This window comes from Urocitellus parryii, chromosome 7 (genome assembly GCF_045843805.1).
Source record: "Urocitellus parryii isolate mUroPar1 chromosome 7, mUroPar1.hap1, whole genome shotgun sequence".
NCBI classification, from domain to species: domain Eukaryota; kingdom Metazoa; phylum Chordata; class Mammalia; order Rodentia; family Sciuridae; genus Urocitellus; species Urocitellus parryii.
Window position 1 is genome coordinate 57830714 of NC_135537.1, and position 24108 is coordinate 57854821.

Below are 24108 nucleotides of genomic sequence, written 5' to 3' on the forward strand. Positions count from 1 at the left end.
GCCTCAGTAAAAAGCGAGGTGCTAAGCAAAGTGAGACCCTGTCTCTAAATAAAATAGAAAATAGGGTTGGGGATGTGGCTCAGTGGTCAAGTGTCCCTCAGTTCAATCTCTGGTATCAAAAAAATAAATGAATAAATAATAAGGGCTGGGGATGTAGCAGCTCAGAGGTAAAGCATCCCTGGGTTTAGTCCCTAGTGCCAAATAAATGAGTGAATAAATAAATATCAATGTGAGGTTGATGTTTAATTATGAAAATATTAAGATATAGATTATTATCATCTGAAGTTACATATATACTTTTTGAAACCAGAAATTGAGTTTTCCAATTAAATATATTCTATTGGGCTGTTATAACAAAATACCTTAGACTAGGTAGTTCATAAAAAACGGAAATTTATTCCTGACTGTTATGGAGGCTGGAAAGTACAAGTTCAAGACATGGCAGATTTGGTGTTGGTGAAGGCCTGTTCCACATAGGCAGCACCTTCTAGCTGTGTCCTTACTTGGGGAAAGGGAGAAAGAAGTTTCTGCAGGCCACTTTCATAGGGCACTAATCCCACTCATATAGACTGCACCCTTGTGACCTAGTGACCTCCCAAAGGTCCCACCTCTTTTTATACCAACACATCAGAGATTTCAACTTGGATTTTGGAGGGACACAAACATTCAGACCACAGTATACCCCTCTAGCACCTAATTTATACTTTTTTAGGTTTTCATTTTGCCTACATTTTGAACAAATAATATCCTAGTATACTCACATCTAATTCTTGTCTCTTGTGAAAGATTTGCAGTTCAATTTGTAGGTCAAACCAGTATTTTTCTTTCTGAGGACAGTACCGTCTATCATTTTATTTTGCATACTTATTATTTAAGGCTTGTTGTGTAACACGCCCTGTCTGTACGCATCTACATTTTCTACTCCGTAGCATATTTTGTGATTTTTTTTGACATTTTATTTGCTTGAGTAAATTATTTATTGATGTTTACCAAAATCTCTGTAGGTGGCTGTATTAATCATCTTTCTGTCACTGTGACAGAATATCTGAGAAAGAGTAAAAGAGATTTATTTTGGTTCACAGTTTCAGAGGTTTAAGTCCGTGGTCACTTAATTGGTTCTATTGTTTCTGGGCCTGTGTTGAGGCAGAACACCATGGCCAGGAGGGTGTGGTAGAGCAAAGCTGTTCACTTTGTGGCAGCTTGGGGACCAAGCCTTCAACATAGGAGCCTTTGGGAAGCATTCTAAATCCAGATTTTAACAGTAGCCTAGCAAAATATAGAAAGTAAAAAAAAAAAAAAAAATTAGCCAGTGCGTGCAATGGTGCACGCCTATAATCCCAGTGGCTCAGGAGGATCGAGTTCAAAGCCAGCCTGATGAGGCGCTAAGCAACTCAGTGAGATGCTCTCAAAATACAAAATAGGACTGAAGATGTGGCTTGGTGGTTGAGTATCCCTCAGTTCAATCCTCAGTACAAACAAACAAAAAATGTATCTTTAGAAGAAAATATTTAAATATTCTTCCAAAAAAAAGTTTAGCATAAATTAAACGTCAACTCTATCAGATTTTGTACTGATTATTGCTTTTCATCTGTGGAATGAAATACAAGGATGAAGGGGAGAAAAATAGATGGCAGAAAACTGTTATTTTATTTCACTCTGAGTCAAGGTTTCTAGGTAACTTAAATATTTTATTTGAAGTGTAATTTCCAGAACACCAAATATGTTTTTGTTGTACCTTGAGAAATTAAGGTTTGATTCTGGAGTTGTAAGCTCTGGTTCTTGGAGCCAGGATGGTTTAAGGCACATATGTTGGTTTCATGGTAGTATGCATACCACTCCTCAGTTGAATTAAACAGTCATTCTTCTGCTCTGGTAGATTCTGTTGTTTTTAGCTATCAGTCTGAATATTCCATAAGAAATTGGTACTTGGAAGCCCTCATGAACTGATCTTCATCAAAGATATGATTTAGAAGCTGGACTAGTTTAGAATGAAAGAGCTTTTTAGGATGTTATTGAAAATACATAGCTTGCTTTTTCAATTTATTTTGTGGTACTGGAAATTGAACCCAGAGACCTCTACCACTGAGCCACATTCCCGGCTCTTTTATTTACCTATTTATTTTTAAATAATTTTAGTTGTAGATGGCACAATATCCTTTTTTTTTTTTTTTTAATGCGCTGAGGATAGAACCCTCTCATGTGCTAGGCAAATGGAGCTGCAACCCCAGACCTTTATTTTTATTTTGAGACAGCGTCTTGCTAAATCACTAATTGTTAAACAGTTACAGCAGTACTTTGTTGACAACCTGTCATCCTCAGCTGTCTGAACTATTGCATTGATGAGAATAATCAGAAACTGAAGATTAAAATGTGGTTTAACATTGCTAAACAGATTGTGGTTGTGAAACTGTTGGTGGTTGGTGCTTTTCATTTTATGAAGAATTGACTGTTTCTAATTTTCTTAGTTAGTTTCAGTGAGGCAGTATAATATAGTTTAAAATCATATAAAGCAATAAATGTTATCTAGTATTAATGCCATCACTGGAGATAAGGTTTGTTGCACCAAAATAATGCGTTTATTTACTAAAATAAATAGATGTATTCATTAAGTGAGGGCAGGGGTTGGGAACAGGGAAACAACAAAAAAGGAAAAAAGAAAAACAGTCACTGACAAGTGACTAAACCGATGACAGTTAAAACAAGTAAAAATAAAGATATCAAACTGCCAGAACTACTTACTAAAGGGTCATATGGGCTTATGAGCCCATTATCCATGTTACTAACATTTATTTTTATATTTTTTGATAACTTAAAAATGTTCATCTTGGGCTGGGTTTGTAGCTCAGTGGTAAAGCATTTGCCTCACATGCATGGGAGGCCCTGGGTTGAATCCTTAGCACCGCATAAAAATAAATAAATAAAAATAAAGATATTGTGTCCATCTATGACTAAAAAATATTTTTGAAACTGTTGACCTTTATATTAATTCAGTATATCTTCATTTCATGATTGTGCCTAAGGCAACATTTTTTATATTCAAACTTGGTTTTACATTATGAGTTTATGTTTGGAAAGCATCAGCATTTCAAGTTGAGGGAAACTGACTGATTAGTATATAATGTCTTTCTTTTTAAAGTAAAGTTCTCATAATTTGGAGGATTTCCATAGAAATATTCCCCATTCAATATGATCATTGAAGTAAGGTTTCTCAGAGATGCATTCCATATTGGGACGGGTTCTTTTTTAAAGTTTACTTGATTGCAGTACTTGATTGCATATTTGTTAACATTAGTAGAACCCGTTAAAACCCTTGTTCAAGTGTAGAAATTTGTTGCAAATATTTTGCCTCCTTATTCAGGCAGATTTTTATATTTTTATATAATCAAAATTTTATCTGTTGTGCTATCAAAATGACTATAAGCACTTTATAGATGCCATGAATCAAAAAGACATAGAAACATTACTATATTGGTTATAATATTTAATTGTCAAAAAAAAAAAAGCAGAAGCCAGTTTGTTTTATACTAGGAATTGAACCCAGAGGTACTTCACCACTGAGCTACATCCCTAGTCCTTTTAATTCTTTATTTTAAGGCAGTATCTCACGAAGTTGGCCTCTAACTTGCGATCCTTCTCCCTGAACCTTCCAAACTACTGTGATTACAGGTGTTATTAAGGAGAGAACTCTGAATTATGAACAGATATTTATGCTTGGTTGTTCTGTTTACTCCAAGAATTTACACTTGTAAACCCAGCTACTTAGAAGGCTGAAGCAGGAGGGTCTAAGTTCAGGGATAGCCTGGGCAACATATCATGACCCTGTCTCAAAATAAAAGGTAAAAAGAGCTGGGAAAGTATCTCCCAGTGAGAGAGCACGTGCCTAGCATGTGAGAGGTCCTGGATTCAATCCCCCCATACTGGGGGAAAAATTAGAGTATTTATAATCATACACAAAATTGATTGTAATAACTTTGGTTATTTGTTGTTGGTTTTGTTTTTCCCCAGTGCTGGGGATTTAATGCTGGGTCTTGCACATACTATACAAGCACTCTGATATTGAACTGTATCCCCACTGCTGTTATTTCAGTTCAAGTTTGAAAGTGAACTTTCAACCCACAACCTATGGACTGATGAGGTTTTTGTTTTTTTGCTTTGGTATACACTGAAGAAGTATGTTTATTAATGATATCGAGGGAAGAGATACACAGTGAAAACTATACAAATGAGAATGCAAAATCCATATTCCATATCTGTGCCATTAGATATGTTATATTCTAATGTTGTGTAGTAAACAACATAACAATCAGAAGATTATGTGCAAATGATCCTATTTAAGAAAATAATTATGGCTATTTGATCATAAATAATTTTTAAATTTTTCAAAAGTTTTTTTTTTTACAAGAAGTTTAATGTTTCTCTGGAAAGCTTGTCTGAGATGATATATTCTTTGAAAATTATGGAGAATATCTAGACTGTTAAAACTATAATTTTCATAGAGTAGCTATGGAATTGATGTTTTTATAAGTAACTGCTCTTCAGAACTTCACAGCATTGGTGTTGAAATATTCTGACATTAGATTATGAATTGCAGGGCAAACCATTCAGGTTTTGAGAATTAGGTATGTATAAGATATATAGAAGATATAAGGGTTTTGTAAAGATGATATATGAACATTTGGAGGAAATTTGATCAGTAATTTCAGACTGTATAACTAGAAAGAAATTATATTGTTAAAAATAAAATACAAATTGCTATTGATAATCTTTTCTAGAAACGACTACAGAAAGAATTGTTGGCTTTGCAAAATGACCCACCTCCTGGGATGACTTTAAATGAAAAGAGTGTTCAAAATTCAATTACACAGTAAGTATTTAAATTTTATTTTATTTTTTGTGGTGCTGAGGATTGAACCCAGGGCCTTGTGGATGCAAGGCAAGCACTTTGCCAACTGAGCTATATCCCCAGCCCAGTACTTAAATTTTAAAGTACTTTTTTTTATTGTTATTATGGTATATGAATATATACTTTTTCTTTTAGTCTTGGAAATTTAACCCAGGGCACTTTACCAGTAAGCTACATTTCCAGCCCTTTTGTGTTGTTGTTTTGTTGCTTAGGGCTTCACTAGATTTCTGAGGCTGATCTTGAACTTATGATCTTCCTGCCTTAACCTCCCGAACCCCTGGGATTATAGGCATGTGCCACTATGCCCAGCTATAATAGCTTTTAAAAATATCAAATTATTTTTATTTATCCCATTCTCTTAACAAGATAAGCAAACTTTATTCCATGCATTTAAATACCTAATCAGTTTTGTTTTACATATTATGTCACAATATACATATGGTTACATAATTTGTAAAACTTTTTCTTTTCTTCTTTTGCAGTGCTGGGGCTTGACTGAACCCAGGGCCTCATTCATACTAGGCAGGCACTCTACCACTAAGCTATACCCCCAGCTCCCTTTTTTTTTTTTTTTTTTTTTAACAAAATCTTTGATTTGGGGTTTTTTTTGGAGGGTACTGGAGATTGAACTCTGGGACACTCAACTACTGAGCCACATATCCATCCCTATTTTGTATTTCATTTAGAGACAGAGTCTTACTGACTTGCTTTAGTGCCTCACTTTTGCTGAGGCTGGCTTTGAACTCTTGATCCTCCTGCCTCAGCCTCCTGAGCTGCTGGGTTTACAGGCATGCATCACCATGCCCAGCTGATTTGGTTTCTGGGTTGTGTCTATAAAGCAACAAACAAACACAAAAATCCTTTTTAAAAAATGCATGTAATACTGTTAGATCTAGTAAAATGCATCACTTCTCTGAGGAACAGGGATATAGAAAAAAATTTTTGACTTATAACTCTTGTCAATATTTCTAATTTGGAGGATAACTTAGAAACAATGTAAATGTTGATAATATAGAAAGGGTTTATAGTGCAGTGCAAGAACATTACTTGAGTTATAGTCTTGTCAGCATGTTAGGCAAAGTTTTGGGTAGTCATGATTACTTTTGAAAATTTCTTAGGGTGTATTGACATGTATCCTGTCTTATTCCACCAAAGCCAATTTTCCTTCCAGTGTAGGGTAGCTCTTTCTTTGATTAGGAGCCATATATGTGGAGAAATACCAAATTCTAATGTTTAAATGTTACAGATTAATAGGTATTCACACAGATTTAAGTGCTGAGACTAAAAGAATAGAATGCTCTCCCATTGCATTCTTACTCCAAGCCTATGCTCATAATTGGGAATCGTAAACACTCATGGTTTCAATTTATATAAATGCACATAGTGTAGCTACTGGATTTCATTTTATGTAGGCATCAATGATGTAGAAAATAGAAAACTGCAAAATGATTAGAATGAAATTTATCAAAAAAACTTTAATAGTTATCTAGTGTGATTATACTTATTTTTTCCTAAATTTTCCATAACGAACATGTCATTTATAAATTAGTAAAAAGTTATTAAAATTTCCATAGACAAAATTATGTACAAAATCGTACATGGCCTTTCACCTGGCATGTACAGATATTACCTGATTAGTGCATATTTGCTTAGATATTATTTAAAAAGTAAATTTAAATCACAAGTAAATTTATGGTACATTGTGTGTCCTAAAAATTGTTTTATATAAAGAATGAAAGAGCACCAGAAAGTTTTCTAATTTTTCATTGCAATAACTCTGCCTAATAGACATGGGGAGTGGATAAAGAGAATTTTGAAGACTAAGATCATCCTATTTCATAAAGAGAATAGTTTTATTTTCCTTTTTGCTGTGCTGGAGATAGAATACAGAGTATCACACAAGGGCTCTATGACTGAGGCTGCAGCAAGTTTTTTGTTTTATTACAGGGCTTTTTTTTTTTTTTTTGTACTGAGAATTGAACCCAGGGGTGCTTAACCACTGAACCACATCCCCATCCCTTTTTATTTTTTTACTTTTTATTTAGAGGCAGTCTCACTAAGTTGCTGAGGCTGGTTCTGAACTCATGATCCTCCTGCCTCAGCCTCCTGAGCCACTGGGATTATAGGTGTGCACCACCGCACCCGGCTGTACATAACTTTTGCATTGCATCTAATTTACTGTGTACCAGTTCTGATGTTATGAATGTGCTAATTTTGGTTTTGTTTTGTATATTTGTTGTTATTTTTAATCCTAATAATACTGAGCTAAATGTCTCTTTTATAGTTCAGGTATTCAGCATTCATTCTGAAAATGAATATCCATGTTCTTAAGAGTTTATATGCTTTAGCTGATTTCTTTCAGAGAATAGGCATATTTACTATTTTATATACTCCAAAGTTCATACCATGTGGCTAATGACTATAACCCTAGTGATGTGTTCTCTTCTTTTATTTGAAATACTTGTATACCTGACAAGCATAAGGTTAAAGAGATTGGCCATGCATGTACAAATATGTAACAACAAATCCTATGATATTTTTTTAAAGAGTAGTAAATCTTCTGACTTTTACTGTGATAACTACTGATCTTTTTTAATTATTATTTATTTTTTAGTTTTAGGTGGACACAATATCTTTGTTTTTATGTGGTGCTGAGAATCGAACCCAGTGCTTCATGCATACTAGGCGAGCGCTCTACCACTTGAGCCACATCCTCAGCCCCCAAATCCTATGATTATGTGTAAGGATAATGTACCAATAAAATATATGGGGGGGGGGAAAAAGGAGTTGACTGATTACAATAAATAATACATGACAGAGCTATAATTAGGAACTCATTTTGTGTGTGTGTGTGTGTGGATGAACCCAGGGGCACTCAGCTACTGAACCACATCTCCAATCCTTATTTTTTGAGACAGGGTCTCAGTAAGTTTCCCAGACGGCCTTAGACTTAGGATCCTTCTGCCTCAACCTTCCCAGTTGCTGGGATTGCAGGAGTATACTCCTGTGTCTCTCTAGTTAGGAACTTATTCTTAATGACATCAGTTCACTTTTTCTTTTTACAACTGCCCTATCGTCTTTGCCATCTTTATTTCCTCTTCCCTCCTTAAAAAAAAAAAAAAAAAAAAAAAAGAGGTAGTAGGGGGTGGGGTTGTGGTTCAGTGTTAGAGTGCTTACCTCACATGTGTCAGGCATTGGGTTCTATCCTCAGTACCACATATGGTACTGAGAAATGATTGTGGAATGTGATGAGTACATGTATGAAGACACGAATTGGTGTGAATTTACTTTATATACAATCAGAAAAAAAAATAGTTATTAAAAAAAGAGGTAGTATTTAGAATATAAATAAAAAAGGTTTATATTAATATATTAATGTATTTGTGTTATGTTATTCTTATATCAATAAAAACAGATTTATTGTTATATATGAAAACTAAGGTTGGAAAGATATCATAGAATTTTTAAAAATATTTTTTAGTTATAGACAGATGCAATATCTTTATTTTGTTTATCATTTTTATGTGGTGCTAAGGATTGAACCCAGCGCCTTACATGTGCGAGGCAAGCACTCTGCCGCTGAGCCACAACCCCAGCACCCCATAGAATTTTTTTCTGGGTTTTATTAAACAACGAAAACAGTGAGAGATAAAGAGAAGTCACTGTCGGGGGCTGGGGATGTGGCTCAAGCGGTAGTGCGCTCGCCTGGAATGCGTGCTGCCCGGGTTCGATCCTCAGGACCACATACCAACAAAGATGTTGTGTCCTCCGAGAACTAAAAAATAAATATTAAAAATTCTCTCTCTCTCCTCTCTCACTCTCTCTTTAAAAAAAAAAAAAAAGTCACTGTAGAGACTTGGCTTTCAGTCATCAGACTAAGTAGACTCATCTCAACTCAGCTTACTTTCCTCCATTCAGTCTTTTTAAGAATACTGATGAGAAAATAAATTTAAAGCCATAATTCTCTGTGCTCATTGTTGCTACCTCCATCCCCCATTGCTTCTAACATTGACATCAGAAAGGCAGTTGACTAGTTTGATGTTATCTATAATTATCTGTAAAGTTACTTTAGAAATAGTCTTCTGAACAGCCAGGCAGAAAGGTGCATTTCCATAATCTCAGCAACCTGGGAGACTGAGACTGGAGAATCATAAGTTCAAGGCCAGCTTCAGCAACTCTGTGAGACCCTGTCTCAAAATAAAAATTAAAAGGGCTGGGATGTAGCTCAGTGGTTAAGTGCCCCTGGGTTAAATCCCAAGTACCCAAAAAAGAAGAAAAAAGGTCTTAGGAAAAAAGTGAGTTAGTATAAATCTAGTAGAAAGAGCATAACACAGGCTTTTGTGTTTGTTTTTTCAGTCATGGGTTAAAATGTGACTCTGTCCTTGACTAGCCATCTGACCTTGATTTAGGTATTTAACTCTGGAATGTCAGAGAATGGTGTTAGGGAGGGGTTATCAAAAACCCACTCATAAAGTTGTTAGGATGATAAAATGCAATTTATTGACTTCAGTAGGGCTGGGATGTAGTTTAGAGGCATTTAGAGGCATCGCATTTACAAAGCCCTGGGTTTGATGCCCAGTTCCAAAAAAGACAACTCCACCCAAAAAAATAAATAAATAAAATAATCATAATAATAAAAGTGACTCTAGTCCCAGTAGGTGGCATCTCAGTGTTCCTTTTCCTTTTCTTACTCTAGTCCCTTTTATTTTAAGTTTTACATTTGTCTTTTTTATTCTAGGTGGATTGTAGACATGGAAGGTGCACCAGGTACCTTATATGAAGGGGAAAAATTTCAACTTCTATTTAAATTTAGTAGTCGATATCCTTTTGACTCTCCTCAGGTAATTGCCTTGCTTTTTAAAATTCTAATGTATTTTTATGTTATAGCAAAATACTGAATAGCAATTTTTGACCAAGTAGAAACTCATTATAAATATGTGAGTGGATTCATTCTTTCATTATCTTACTCGTAATATAATAAATATCTTATCAACATTTTACTTATTGGGATCAGGGTTTTCTTGCCTTGTGATTTTCCATATATTTTAGCATAGAAGGGATTGGAAATCTAACCAGACTCTGAGTTGTGGGAGAATTTAGCATTTTATATTAATTGGGGGCACTTTTTTCTAGATCGGGTCATTGACTAGCATGTTAAACAGGCAAGTGCTCTACTGGAAAGGAGTGTATCCTTGATTATACATTGACATGCTATCTTTGTAGTCTACAAAAGCATAGTACATTAACAGTTGTTAAATATGTATTTATCAGCTCAAAATCTGATCATTATGACTTGAGACACAGTTAATGACCTAATACTTAGACAAGGTATGGTGGTAGTAGAATAACATTTTAATTTATTTTTATATAGCTTTGTATTAAGTATTATAAGTAATATGGAGATGATTTAAAGTGTATGGGAGGATATGTGCAAGTTATATGAAAACACTGTGCCGTTTCATATATGGACTTGAGAATCTGTGGATTTATGTGTCCACGGGAAGTCTTAGAACCAGTCTCCCATGGATCCTGAGGGTCAAGTGTATTTCCAGATATCTCTTCCTCTTCTTTCTCTAGTTGAGATCACATATCCACTGATAAAGCTTTAAGCACAATTCATTTGGTTTTCTGGAAATTTTTAAAATGTATCCCTGATTGATTAGTAGGTCCCCAAGCATGTTGAGGGATACTCAGCACTGCTGGAGTCATCTTGGTAGTCCTTGGATAAAGGGCATCCTCTGGTCCTGGAGCCAGGAACTTGTAAGCCTGAATTCTTGGAACGCTGACTAGTCTACAAGTGTAGACAACAAAATAATTCATTTAAGTCTTGATCAAGTTCCTTCTTCAGGCTGGATGTCTGTTAGTCAGCCTTGTGTTGGTGAGACCAAAATACCTAACAGGAACAATTTAGAGAAGAGAAAGTTTATTTTGGCTCATGGTTTCAGAGGTCAGTAGTCAGCCAACCGTGCTCTAGGCCCAAGGTGAAGCAAGACCTCATGGCAGAAGAAGTATTTAATTGGTCAGTGATTAATTGGAGGTTAGAGAAAGGGAGACTTTCAGGTTTGTGGCTTGGTAAGATGGATAAATGAGTTACTAGAAGTACTTTTTCTTCAGAGTATTACTATAATAAAATATTTAGTTTTTAAATTTAAGGATTGTGAGATCTGGCTAAAATAAGATTTAATGCCAACTTTCTTTAATATGCTAACTAATGTGATGTTCTGGGAAATGAACTAAATAAAGGAAGTAGTTCCTAGATAACCCGAAATTCAACTTGTTAGGTACTAAAATGTGCTATTTTGAGGAAAATCATACTTGCTTTTTTTTCGTTTTTAATATTTTTTAGTTGTAGATGGGCGTAATACCTTTATTTATTTGTGTGTGGTGCTAAGATTGAACCCAGTGCCTCACACATGCAAGGCAAGTGCTCCACCACTGAGCTACAGCCCTACCCCTGGAAAATTATATTTCATTGCTACTTTCAACAGAATATATCACACAAAGATTTTTTTTTTAATTGGTCATGTAAGAGAGTAAATGGAAGTCAGTTATTGTATTGTGCTGTTAAGAAAATTGTTTCCGAGCCGGGGATATGGCTCAAGTAGTAGCGTGCTTGCCTGGCATGCATGAGGCACTGGGTTTGATCCTCAGCATCATATGAAAATAAAATAAAGATATTGTATCCACCTAAAGCTAAAAAATAAATATTTAAAAAAATTGTTTCAAGGTATAGGATTAAATGAACACTGATTCCTTGAGTTCTAAAGTTTCTTTGTGAACAGAAAGCTGTTAAGACTTTTGATGTTTATTTTTACCATTTTTATAAAAATTGAAAGTATAGTCATGCTGTCATGACTTCGAGGCATCTGTAGACTATAATAAAAACCAAAGCAAACATCTTCCTTCTCTCCAAAAAATTACTTTTTCTTGTCTTCTGGTACCCATCCTCTTGTCACCTTCAAACTACTCTTATTTCAATACCAGTGTGACATAGGAACTTAAGACATTTTCAACTAGAGGGAGATTGGAGAAGGGAAGTCAGAATTTTTCATTAGAGGAAAATGTGTTTCTATAAAAATAAAATTTAAAAAAGTGTTCTCTAAACTGTCTCCTTAGTTTCTTCTTTTTTTTTTTAAATGTTTTTAGTTGTAGATGGATGTAATACCTTTATTTATTTATATGTAGTGCTGAGGATGGAACTCAGTGCCTCACAAGTGAAAAGCAAATGCTCTATCACTGAGCCACAACCTCAGCCCCTTCTTAGTTTGTTCTAAGTCAAATATCAATCTTAAACATTTTTATTTTAATTTTTTAATATTTATGTAAGTTATAGCATTTATAATAAGTTCTATCATTTTCATATTTCCTTTATCCTCTTCCTCTGATTTTACCTTCTACCTGTTGTTCTGATATTCCAGATTCTTTATTCAACACTCCCTTATTATTCTCACTCTTCTTTCATCTTCGGTCATCTTAAATAATTGACTCCAGATCTGTCCCTCTAGGTACACTTTTCATTCCTTTTCCTTTTCGTACTATGGATTGAACCCGGAGGTGATTTGCCACTGAGCTACATCTCCCTACCCCCCCCCCTTTTTTGGAGACAGAATCTCAGGATCTCAGTAAGTTGCTGAAGCTAGCCTCAGGCTTGCAGTTCTGCTACCTTAGCCTCCCAAGTTACTGTGAGTACCCGGGTTCAATCTCTCGTACCAAAAAAAAAAAAAAAAAAAAGGAATCCATATATTCCAAAACAATGGGAACAACTGCCCTAAAGCTTTTCACATTCTAAGAGAAAATTACTGTAAGGTTAAATAGGCAGTTTTCCCATGCTGGTACTTATACCTAGCTTCATACTTATACCTACCTATACACTGCAACCTTTTCTAAGGTTTCATTTCATACCTTTTGGACATAAAATACTTGAATATGTCCACACATTTCAAATTTGACACATCTTACCTGAACCGTTTTCAATAACAAAATATTTTCTTGGGTTACTGTTTATCTACTTTACATAAAATTCTTCCCTTCTCCTTTTATGTGTGCTTTTTCAAATCCTTTTGCAATGACTAAGCTCATTTCTTATTATCATTGCTGTAAGCCCAAGTTTTTATCTTCCAGTTGGACTGTTAGAACAGCCTCTGGTTCTTTATATTATACATCCATTCTTTATTATTTCTTAGATAATAGTTAATACTTTCTTTCTTTGAAAGTATTAATTATTATCTAATTAGTTTTCATATACAAACACATACCCCACCAGAACCCTGCATTCCATTTTTTCCCCACCTTTTTCACCCACTACGGTAAAATCTCTCTATGGTTCTTTATTTTCTATGAAATAAAGTCTTTAGCTTGGCATTCAGGTTCATTTATGGCAGTAAGTACTTAATCATTTCTGCACACTACCTCTGTGCATTTTACTATATAGAATGATGATTCTGTCACAAATACACTTAATAATTTAATTTCTATTCTTCTAACAGCTCTTAAGTGTTTAGGGGAGGTAGAATCAGCCTCATTTAAAAAAATTTTATTATACATGATAGAATAAAAGTATTTTGATACACAAACACACACACACACACAGACAAAATGAAGTATAATTCTAATTAGGATCCCTGTCTTGTGCACATGGTATCAAGATTCACTGTGGTCTATTCATATATGTACGAAAAGTTCTGTCAGATTCATCCCACTATCTTTCCTATTCCTCCTCCCTTCTCTTGGTATTCTTTTCTTTCTTTAAGTGAAGGTCCATTATTTTAAGTGAAGAATTTGAAGCTTGTAGAAGTAAAGTGTCTCATTTATGGTTTGATACCTAGTTGTAAAACAGTCAAGACTTCAATCTCAAGTCTTTTCTCTCCTCCATGCCATACTACCAGCTAGGTATAAGTACCAGCATGGGAAAAGTGCCTATTTAACCTTACAGTAATTTTCTCTTAGAATGTGAAAGATTGTATGTGGAACATGAAAAGCTTTAGGGCAGTTGTTCCCATTGTTTTGGAATATATGGATTCCTTTTTTTTTTTTTTTTTGGTACCAGGGGATTGAACCTGGGTACTCAACCACTGAGCCACATCCGCAGCTCTGTTGTATTTTATTTAGAGACGGGATCTCACTGAGTTGCTAAGCCCCTTGCAGTTGCTGAGGTGGCTTTGAATTTGGGATTCTCCTGTCTTAGCCTCCCAAGCTGCTAGGATTACAGGTTTGCTCCACTGTGCCCAGTGGATTCCTTTTTAACATTATTTAATGTTATAGTCCCTCTCATCTCATAGAAATTGTATATTCTAATATCCATTAAGTGAGACAGTGACAATATTCTGGCCAATAATTTTTAAAGTTAACTTGATCATTTTATTAATTTCAGCATCTGTATGATTTTAAAATAAATATAGTGGGTCCAGCAATCAATGCTTGATGTCCATATAGATTTCAAGACTTTTCCTATAACTTGAAACTTGCAGAGGTCCATTACTCTGGGGAAGTGGTTAGAACCATTCTTTTAGGGCAGTAAAATTTCCCATTCACCAAAGGTCTTGATGTAATGCCTCAGCATTGACATTTGTTAGGTCAATTAGTCTTTCATATTTTTGTAGAATCACTACTGAATTTATCATGAGTTATAAGAGTAGGATTTAGAAAACCTGTCTGGAATAGACCAATCTCATTGTGAAATTACTATGATTTTTTCCTCACTGGTTATGATTATTTTCTTACATTGCATCTCATCTTCCTGTTCTCTGTCTAAAATTTGTTTGGCTTGGTCATTTGCTTTAAAAGAAATAACAAGAATGGAGCATGGTGGCACATGTCTGTAATCTCAGCTACCTGGGAGGCTGAGGCAGGAAGATCGCAAGTTTGAGGCCAGCCTAGGTAACTTAGAGAGGACCTGTCTCTAAATAAAAAGAGCCAGGCTGGGGATGTGGCTCAAGCGGTAGCGCACTCGCCTGGCATGCGCGGGGCACTGGGTTCGATCCTCAGCATCACATAAAAAATAAAATAAAGTTGTTGTGTCCACCGAAAACTAAAAAAGTAAGTATTAAAAAAATTCTCTCTTTTAAAAAATAAAAATTAAAAAAAGCCAGAGATGTAACTTAGTGATACAACACTTGCTTAGTGTGTGCAAGGCTCTGTGTTCAAACTCCATTATTGGGAGGAAAAAAAAAAGAAGGAAAGGGAAAGACACACCAGATTTTCATCACCCTTTTCCATTAATGTTCATTGATTATCAGCCATACAGGAAATTATGTGCATGCTTTATGTGCCAAGTACCATTCTCTGTACTTGCTAGGTTGAAGAGGATGTGGAAATTTAAAAAAAAGGCCTGAACCTGCCTTTAAGGGACTAATAATCTGTTAAATATTTAGATAGGTGATGGGCATTTATTCATCTATTCTGTAACTATTTATTAAGCACATCTCATGGGACAGGCACAGTGCTAGGTACTGGTGATTAAATGGTGACCAAAATTGCAACAATAATTGGGTATGGTTGAACATGCCCATAGTCCTGGCATTTCACTGTCTGAGATGGGAAGATTACTTGAGCTCTGGATTTCTAGGCCACCCTTGAAAACACAGCAAGACCTTGTCTCAAAAAATAACTACAACAACAGCAAATTCCTCATTGTGTAGATTTTAGTTCTTATTGGGAATAACAGGTAATAAAAAGTAAAATAATGGGAAAAAAGTAGAAGAGTGAGAGCCTTTAGGAAGATTTCATTGAGAAGATAACATTGGAGGAAAAATCTGAAAGAGTTGAGTAAGCCATGTGAAAGAGAAAACCAGAGAAAAGGAATAGGTGAGTACAGAAGGCATAGGTCAGAGATAATTTGGGCTAAAGGGTTCATCACAGGTTGTGGTATACTGGATATTTTTTATATTTTGTAAGAATTTGGATCTCCTCTGAGTAAAATGGGGAAGCCTTTGAAAATTGTTGAGCAGAGGAATGACAGACATGCTATTTAAAACTAAAAGGATCAGTCTTCCTGTTGGCAAATAAACTGTTGAGGAAACAGAGAGTATTGCAGTAATAAAGTGAGAATCAATGGTGACTTGCACCAGAAGGGTAGCATTTATGGAAAGTGATCATAGTTGGATTTTTTTATTTTTGTGTTGCTGGGCATTGAACCCAGGGGTATTCTGCCACTGAGCTATACCCCCAGCCTTTGTTTGTTTGTTTTTGAGAGGATCCTGGTAAATTGCTCAGGTTGGCCTTGAACTTGCAGAACTCATGCCTCAGCCTCCCAAGTCACAGGGATTACAGGTGTGCACCACCGTGTCCAGTTTGGACATATTTCAAAGAATGTATAAACGGGATTTTTTGATAGATTAAGTGCTGAGGGCCATTACCAAGTAGGTATGACGCATCGTAATCCTTGCCAGTGTACCCCATGTTAAATGGACTTGCCTTGGAAATTTGCTGCGACCTTGCTTGTGTGTTTGAGAAAGATGACCCTGCTCAATCACCAGGGTGGATCCAGGATTAGGGTGTATTCCTGCAGGAAGTATCTCCGTCCTTGGGTTTAGGGCGTGACAATAGGAGTTTTAGGGAAGTTGAGGTTGAAGATTATTACTGCTGGGATTAGGGTGTTCCTGCTGCTTGTTCCCGTTGAGTTCTCGTGAGATTCAAATGGGATTTGCAAAAAGCCTCGTGGAGTAGGATTTGGGATCGGACATATTGGAATTGCCCCTGAACGTGTGTGGAGGCTGGTGTGAGCTTGGGAATAAAGAATTGCTGTTTGAACCTACAAAGCTGTGTGGTGGCTCGTGATTCTGTGCCAAGCCTAGACATTGGCACTTGGCTTTTGGCAATTAAGGAATATGAATAAAGGGGAGGTAAAAGAAAACTATGAGGGACAATAAATTTAAGTGTGAATTTTATGCTTTGGGAGCAAAAGGGAAAGTAATGACCAATTAAGAAGACTAAGGAAATAAAGAAACCTACCTGAAATGGTGAACTGGGTTTCAAAGGACACAAAAGAATTTATGTGAAACATATAGGGCAACTCATTGTTATACAAAATTACATATAATAGGTTGTGAGGGGAATGGGAAAAAAATGAGAGAAATGAATTACAGTAGATGGGGTAAAGAGAGAAGATGGGAGGGGAGGGGAGGGGGGATAGTAGAGGATAGGAAAAGGTAGCAGAATAAAACAGTTACTATTATGGCATTATGTAAAAATGTGGATGTATAACCGATGTGATTCTGCAATCTTTGTAATGTTTTGAATAACCAATTAAAAAAATAAAATTAAATTAAAAAAAAAGAAACATATAGGGCAAGACATGAAAGGACTTTGTCTTTTTGGATATTTGTGAACACATATGCTCTTGTACTTTTATGTATAGATACATGAAGGAGTATAGAAGTGATTGGGAGGATATTTTAAGGTTAATCAAAGAGAATCTTGTAATGTGAAAGAAGTAGATATTTATTTAATAGGCATTGGATGTTTAGTCAGTCTCCATCCAAACTTAAAGGCCTCAAGCTTAGTGTCTTAACTCTTGCTTTTCCTTTCTACCTTCTCCACATTAGGAGCTCGTCCCTTCTATAAAGTACTCCTTCTTTTGTCAAAATTTTTTATTTGAAAGAAGTATATCTGAAGTGCATCTTTATTACTTTGTAAGTGTCTCAGTTACAGTTGTTGTTAAAACTTTTCAAATCTAAGTTCTGTTGAAAAGACTATAGATATTTTAGAAATATTATGAGGAATATTTATTTAAACAGTAAAGAGAACTCTGTTTGGTCCTGAAGTCTCATTGATGTCAAGAGCAATGCCAAAGTTATACCTCCCTTGTCTAAAACTTTTAGAAGTAGTAGGGGAAAGGAATAATCACTCTTCTCCTCATTCCTTCCTCCGATTTACACCTTCTTTATACAGACCCCTCTTTGTTACAGGGATCCAGAACCTGTTTTTATGGTGTCTTCATTCTTTCTTTTATACTTAGTATAGTTCTTCTCTTTCATGTAATGGTGATCAAGCTTGTGTTCTTTTCTTTTTTTCTTTTGGTACTAAGGATTAAACCCCAGGGGGCACTTTACCACTGAGCTACACTCCAGCCCTTTCTCATTTTTTATTTTGAGATAGGGTCTCACTAAGTTGCCATGATTGGCCTTGAACTTGAAATGCTCCTGCCTCAGCCTCCCAAGTCACTGGTTACAGGCATGTGTAACAATGCCCAGTTCAAGCTTTCTTGAATAACAATTTCTATTGCCTAAAATTGCCTAAAATTCAGGACATCTGAAGAGCAAGAAGTTGAACAATGAACCCTAGTCATTAGTGTCTTAACTCTTGCTTTTCCTCTGTACCTCCTATATAACTTGGGGATGAAGTAGAGGGAAAATAAGGAGAAGACTAATAGAATAGACAAACAAGTATAAAGGGAAAAGAATGACTCCCATCAAAGAATTCAAGTTGAATTTCATCTTGTCCAAGAATTTTGTCTTTCCAATACATGTAGAGCTGCATGGTAGAGATAATTGTGGAATCCCAGAGAAAACGATTAATATTGATTCTGCTGATGTATAATAGAGGACTCAAAAGGGAGAATTGCATTAAAAACTGTGATAACATTTTAAGGCCTAGTCATTTATGGAATTATTTCTTTTATTTTAAACTATCAAAATCATATGTAATTAAATATGATTTAGTTTTTATTACAATACTAAACTCTCTGCTTGTGTGCTGAATTTTTGTAGTTGAAATAAGTACTATTGTCTGCTTATCACTCCCTCATGTTATCCATAGAGAGGAACCTTGGTATCCAGATTATAGACGTCAGCTTTTTTAACTTTGTGTTGTTTATTATATATACAGGTATGATCTGTCTTGAAATCGTATTAGGTGTCTGCCTTTCTCTGGGTGCATTATAATTAGGTGACTGCCTTTACCTCCAGGTGACTAATCAGAATACAGAATGCCCTCTTTGTGATTAAAATCTCAATATTTGAGGTTTTTCATTATTGCATTTAATATTCAGAAATTCTTTTTTAAAAAAATTTTTTCCCTTAGTTGTAGTTGGACACAATACCTTTATTTTATGTATGTATGTATTTATTTATTTATTTTCTGTGGTTTAGAGGATCAAACCCAGCGCCTTACATGTGCTAAGCGAGTACTCTACCACTGAGCCACAACCCCAGCCCCTGATATTGAGAAATTCTCATATTAGAGTTAACTGATCTTAATCCTTTATTTTCTTCTTGGTAATAATGCTGAAGTTTTTGGTAAACCTTATAAACATTATTTACAATTATGGATCTAGTTTCAATTACTGATTAATCTTTTTTAAGGCAAAATAAATATTGGCAATTATAAGGTTGAACTGTTCTTAGACCATGTCAAATTTGAGCAGTATTCATTCTTTAGATTTTTATCACTGTAGTGGCTTTCAGTTTAGATTTTAGAATGCATGCACAGTACCCAAAAGTTACCCAGAGGTTCACCTGCTTAAAATTTTAGGTTGGGTGTAGAGTATGCATACTTACTTCCCTAATTATCCTGAGCATAGTTCTCTCTCATCTTTCTCATCTGCTCTTGAAAAATGAATCACACTGATAAGGAGATGTTTGGAAACTTAGAGACATCTGAGAAGCACTTCTAACAGTCTCAGAAATTCAGTTATTTACATACATTAGTTCTAAGATTCTTTTCTAAAATGTCTTCAAAAATTCTCTTTTTAGTTAATTTGGTTTATGCAATGGGAAATGTGTACAATTTTCAGCTATTAAACTGTTTTGATCTGTAGAATTAGTTTGAATCTGAATAAATTAAAACAAAATTCAAATCCCTTGAACTATTTTCAAATCCATTGTATTCAGTTGTTACATCAGTCCTAGATAGATTTATCAGCTACTTGGGACCCTAAAAATATTTTGAACTCTAGATAGAAACAAATTTCTTGAGCATTCTAATTAGCTGCATTAAAAATACTGAAATGTCCTCTTTGGGCTTGTACTTAGTATTAAATAAATAAGGATGGATAATTCTTTGCACTTGAAGAAATTCAGCCTTGGTTACTGCCCCCATAACATGCAGAAAATCATAGTAACAAAGTTTACATTAAAATTGTGGAAACTGGGGCTGGGGCCACAGCTCAGTGACAGAATGCTTGCCTAGTGTGCATGAGGCACTGGATTCGATCCTCAGCACCACATAAAAAAATAAACAAATATTTTTTTATCTACAACTACAGGAAAAAAAAAACAACTACTGTAGAAACTGTACTTACCAGCCTTTTACACAAATATAAACTGTTGAAAAACTTTTTTTCTTTTATTGCAGGAACTCTCCTCTGGCATGTAAACTGAATCTTCCCATGTTTAGACAAACTTCTTAAATTCTGTAGCTGGCAGGTTAGGCCATAGGATTTACTATAATATGTGGAAATAATGAATTCTCTTGTTTTTGGTTGCTACAGGTTTCAGACTGAATGCATTTGCGTGGCATGCAGCATGTTAAAATGCCTCTGCTTTTTAAATATAAGAGTTTATTAAGATTGGGTTTACTTTTATTTCAGTATCTGACTTAAGAGCTATTTCTTTTTCTTTTCTGTTTATATAGAGTGCCGATTTTGCTGTAGGTGTCGTCTATTACCACTCATTCCTTTTCTTTCTCTTCTGTCTTGATTTCCTTTTGCTCATGGCATACATCTTGGCTCTCAGGTCACATGAGTTAATTTATAAGAATTTCTCTCCAAGCCTGGAGCGGTGGCACACGCCTGTAATCCTAACAGCTTGGGAGGCTAAAGGAAGATGTATCGCAAGTTGAGAGCCTCAGAAACTTAACAAGGCACTTAGCAACTCTCAGTGAGACCTGTCTCTAAATAAAATATTTAAAAGGGTTGGGGATATGACTCAGTGGTTAAGCACTCCTGGGTTCAATCCTCAGTACCAAAAAAAAAAAAAAAAAAAAAAAAAATTCTCTCCAAGAAGAATATTGCTTTTCTTTTGCTTTGTGAATTGGCTAGTCAAAGCATGTCATGATAACCTTCCTGTTTGCCTGTCTGTATTTCCTTAGTGGTTGCTCATATACTGATTGTTTTTGCCTAAGAAGATAACTTGGCAGTTCTTTATTTTTTTGGCACTTTAAGAGCACTATTCTTCTTGTTGATAAAGAGACTTGGGGGAGGGTGGGGGGACTGCTTTAAAAAGTAATTGTGGCCAGGGAATAATCTCTAGAGACATTGCTTGTGTTCTTAATGCAAATACCATTCTGATCAAAAGAGCTTTTTATGGCAAAATGAATACTCCAAATTAAATCCCCATTCTGTGAGATTTGTAAATTCCCATTCTAGACATCTACAATATGTTGTGCAAATGCATATGATATAATAAATTATTGCTTATACTTATTAAATAAAATTTCATTTAAAAAACTAATTGTGGACAGACTAAAAATGTGGAACTGGAACTGCAAGACTATTGTGCAGTTATTTCTTTATACAGAGCAATACTTTTAGTAAAAATGTAAAGAGTACAGTAGGTCTGATACATGCAATTGAGATAAATGGCATTGGTAGAATGTAGCTATTCAAAGGCAAAATCCTTCTAGAGTGTCTTTTGTAATTGGGTAGGACAAATAACTTTGATTTCTCTTACTTTAAGGCTTTATTTTTCAGCTTTATTTTAACCTTTAAAAAAAAAAAGCGGGAATGGAGGTATATAACCAGAATTTTAAAGGAAAAGAGAAAATTAAAAAAAAAAGTTCATGCAAGTATGGAAAAATCATACTTTTGAAATAATCCTTTTTCTCATATATTAGCTTCAGCCAAGAAAATTAGTTCTTTGTGTTAGTATATCTAAAATTTTGGAAGACTACAAATTGTATGAAAATACTGCTTTATTAAAATGTAAATATTTGTAAAATTGTAATAAATATTTGTAACTATAGCTTAAAAATATTTACAAATCTTATAGTGAATTCCTCTCACATTCAAAACATGGGCATACTTTTCTCTCTCCATAAAGACAAAACAAAACAAAATGTATGTGAAGAACAATATGTATTTTATGAGTTTCTGTCATAACTTAATATAGGACACATACTTAACTGATATTCTGCTACATTTGATAGTTTGTAAGGGCTGAGAGATGTAAGTCTGTTTTGGGAATTATTAATTTGTACCTGATGAGATTTATAAAAGTCTCATCAAACCTACTGAATCTACCTGTTAAAGTAAGAACCCTGAATTTGTGTTTTTAGTCAGATCTTCCAGTAATGTTTGTTTTTTTCTTTTCATGGTGAGATCAGTAATTAAGAATTACTGGGCTAGGGATATAGCTAAGTTGGGAGAGTGCTTGCCTTGCATGCACAAGGCCCTGGGTTCAATCCCCAGCACCACCACCAAAAAAAAAAAAAAAAAAAAAGATCCTGGTGAATTGCAACAGTACTAACATATAAACATTACTTAAAGACTGGTGGGTTACATAAATTTAACTTTTATATAAAACTAATTTTGCTGGGGATGTAGATTCAGTGGCAAAGTGCTTGCCTGGCATGAATGAGATCCAAGGGTCAATCCCTAGGACTGCAAAAATAAATATCTCACTCTTGAATTTTTATGTACTCCTTAAAGGAAAGGTAGAGAAAAATAGCAAGTAATTGGGAGATTCATTCAACCTTGTTGGTGAATAGCCAGATGTGTGAGGGAAGTTGGAATATACTGAAGTTATTTCCTTTTGCATATATACCTCAGGTGTGAGCGTTGTTGCAGGTAGTAGGGGGCATTCCTACTACCTGTAATTAATACTGCCTCAAAATTGAATTCTTTTGTTGGGAATTTTAGTGTATGATTTTTATATACAGAGAATAATGAGTAGAATTTGAAAAACTGTTCTTTCACTAGTGAACAAATACATTGAAATTTAAAAATTTTAAAGGGAATTTATGAAAAGTAACTGAAATGTAAAATAATTCAGCCCCTCCCAACAACATGTTCATTCATTCATTGAAACTAGTTCTTACTAAGTTAATGAAAATAAATAATTAGTTGTTTATCCTTTTCCTGGGACTGATTTTGGTGTGTTTGTTTTTATTTTTTAATCAAAACTTGTTATATGTGGAGAATATTTAGTTTTTGGTAGTAGAGGATATTTGAGTGTTAATGGAATTTTATTCTTTCTTAGGTCATGTTTACTGGTGAAAATATTCCTGTTCATCCTCATGTTTATAGCAATGGTCATATCTGTTTATCCATTCTAACAGAAGACTGGTCCCCAGCGCTCTCAGTCCAGTCAGTTTGTCTTAGCATTATTAGCATGCTTTCCAGCTGCAAAGAAAAGGTAGGACTTTTCAGAATTATTCCAGGTAATATTTCTTCTTTCAGTTTAGGTAGATTAACAATTTTAATACATAATTACTTTTATTTGAAGGAAAGACTCATGTTTTTTGTTTTAAAATTATAGGGAATGTCATATTTAGTAATAAATTAGAAAGTTATTTTGATTATCTTTCATTCCACATATGAAGTTTCAAATAGAAATTTTAAACATTATATGGGCTAGGAGTCAGATTTACTGTTTTATGTTTTAAGAAAATTTGTGCACATGTTATTAAATAATCTGAATTTTATTTCCATAAGCATGCATGAGGCAAAGTGTACAAGAAATTCTTATTTCTAGATTTCCCAATGGAAAACCCAGAAATAAGTATAGTTCCTGTCACCTCTTTGCCAGCTCCCATTCTCTCAGCCTTTTAGGGTATTTCCCAGAGATCAGAACTCTACTATCCAAATTATTAGGTTGAATGAAAAAGCCCGTTACTATTAGAATTTTCAGGACTTTCCTTCTCTTCTCCCTACTCCCTTTCTCTACAGACTTGTATTTCTTGTGGAGGTGGGGAAAAGCCCAGAATGAAAAATCTCATGAGTTAAATTTAGCATACGCTTTAAAGTTATCTGAATCCTGTTTCTGGCCCTCTTATCATTTCTGCTTAAGGGTTAGTGTAGCTTAATATTTATATATTTGTACATTTTAAAGTCTCTTTTCCACAAGGGTTTTCTTTTGTACTGCTAAAAAGAGGAACAGATTTGCCTTAGACTGTGTTTAGCATTTTTTCTCCTCTCTTCTCCAAATTAAACTGATGGACTGCTGGTTTTTTATTAGCATTTAGAGAACCTTTAAGTTAAATAGTTATTTTTAAAATGATAATTTATGAAGAATCTGAAACATTTTTAAGCCACTGTTTCACAAAGTGAC

The 24108-nt window shown here is 34.7% G+C and overlaps 1 protein-coding gene across 1 annotated transcript in view; it reads left to right on the top strand.

The window, feature by feature from the left end:
* The window catches only part of Ube2w (ubiquitin conjugating enzyme E2 W), a 56072-nt gene that overhangs the window by 19696 nt on the left and 12268 nt on the right, over window positions 1-24108 (top strand). The window contains exons 2-4 of the mRNA XM_026397310.2: window positions 4773-4864; window positions 9642-9744; window positions 23038-23193. Coding sequence (XP_026253095.2) covers window positions 4773-4864; window positions 9642-9744; window positions 23038-23193 — 351 coding nt within the window. The remainder of the gene's footprint in view (window positions 1-4772; window positions 4865-9641; window positions 9745-23037; window positions 23194-24108) is intronic.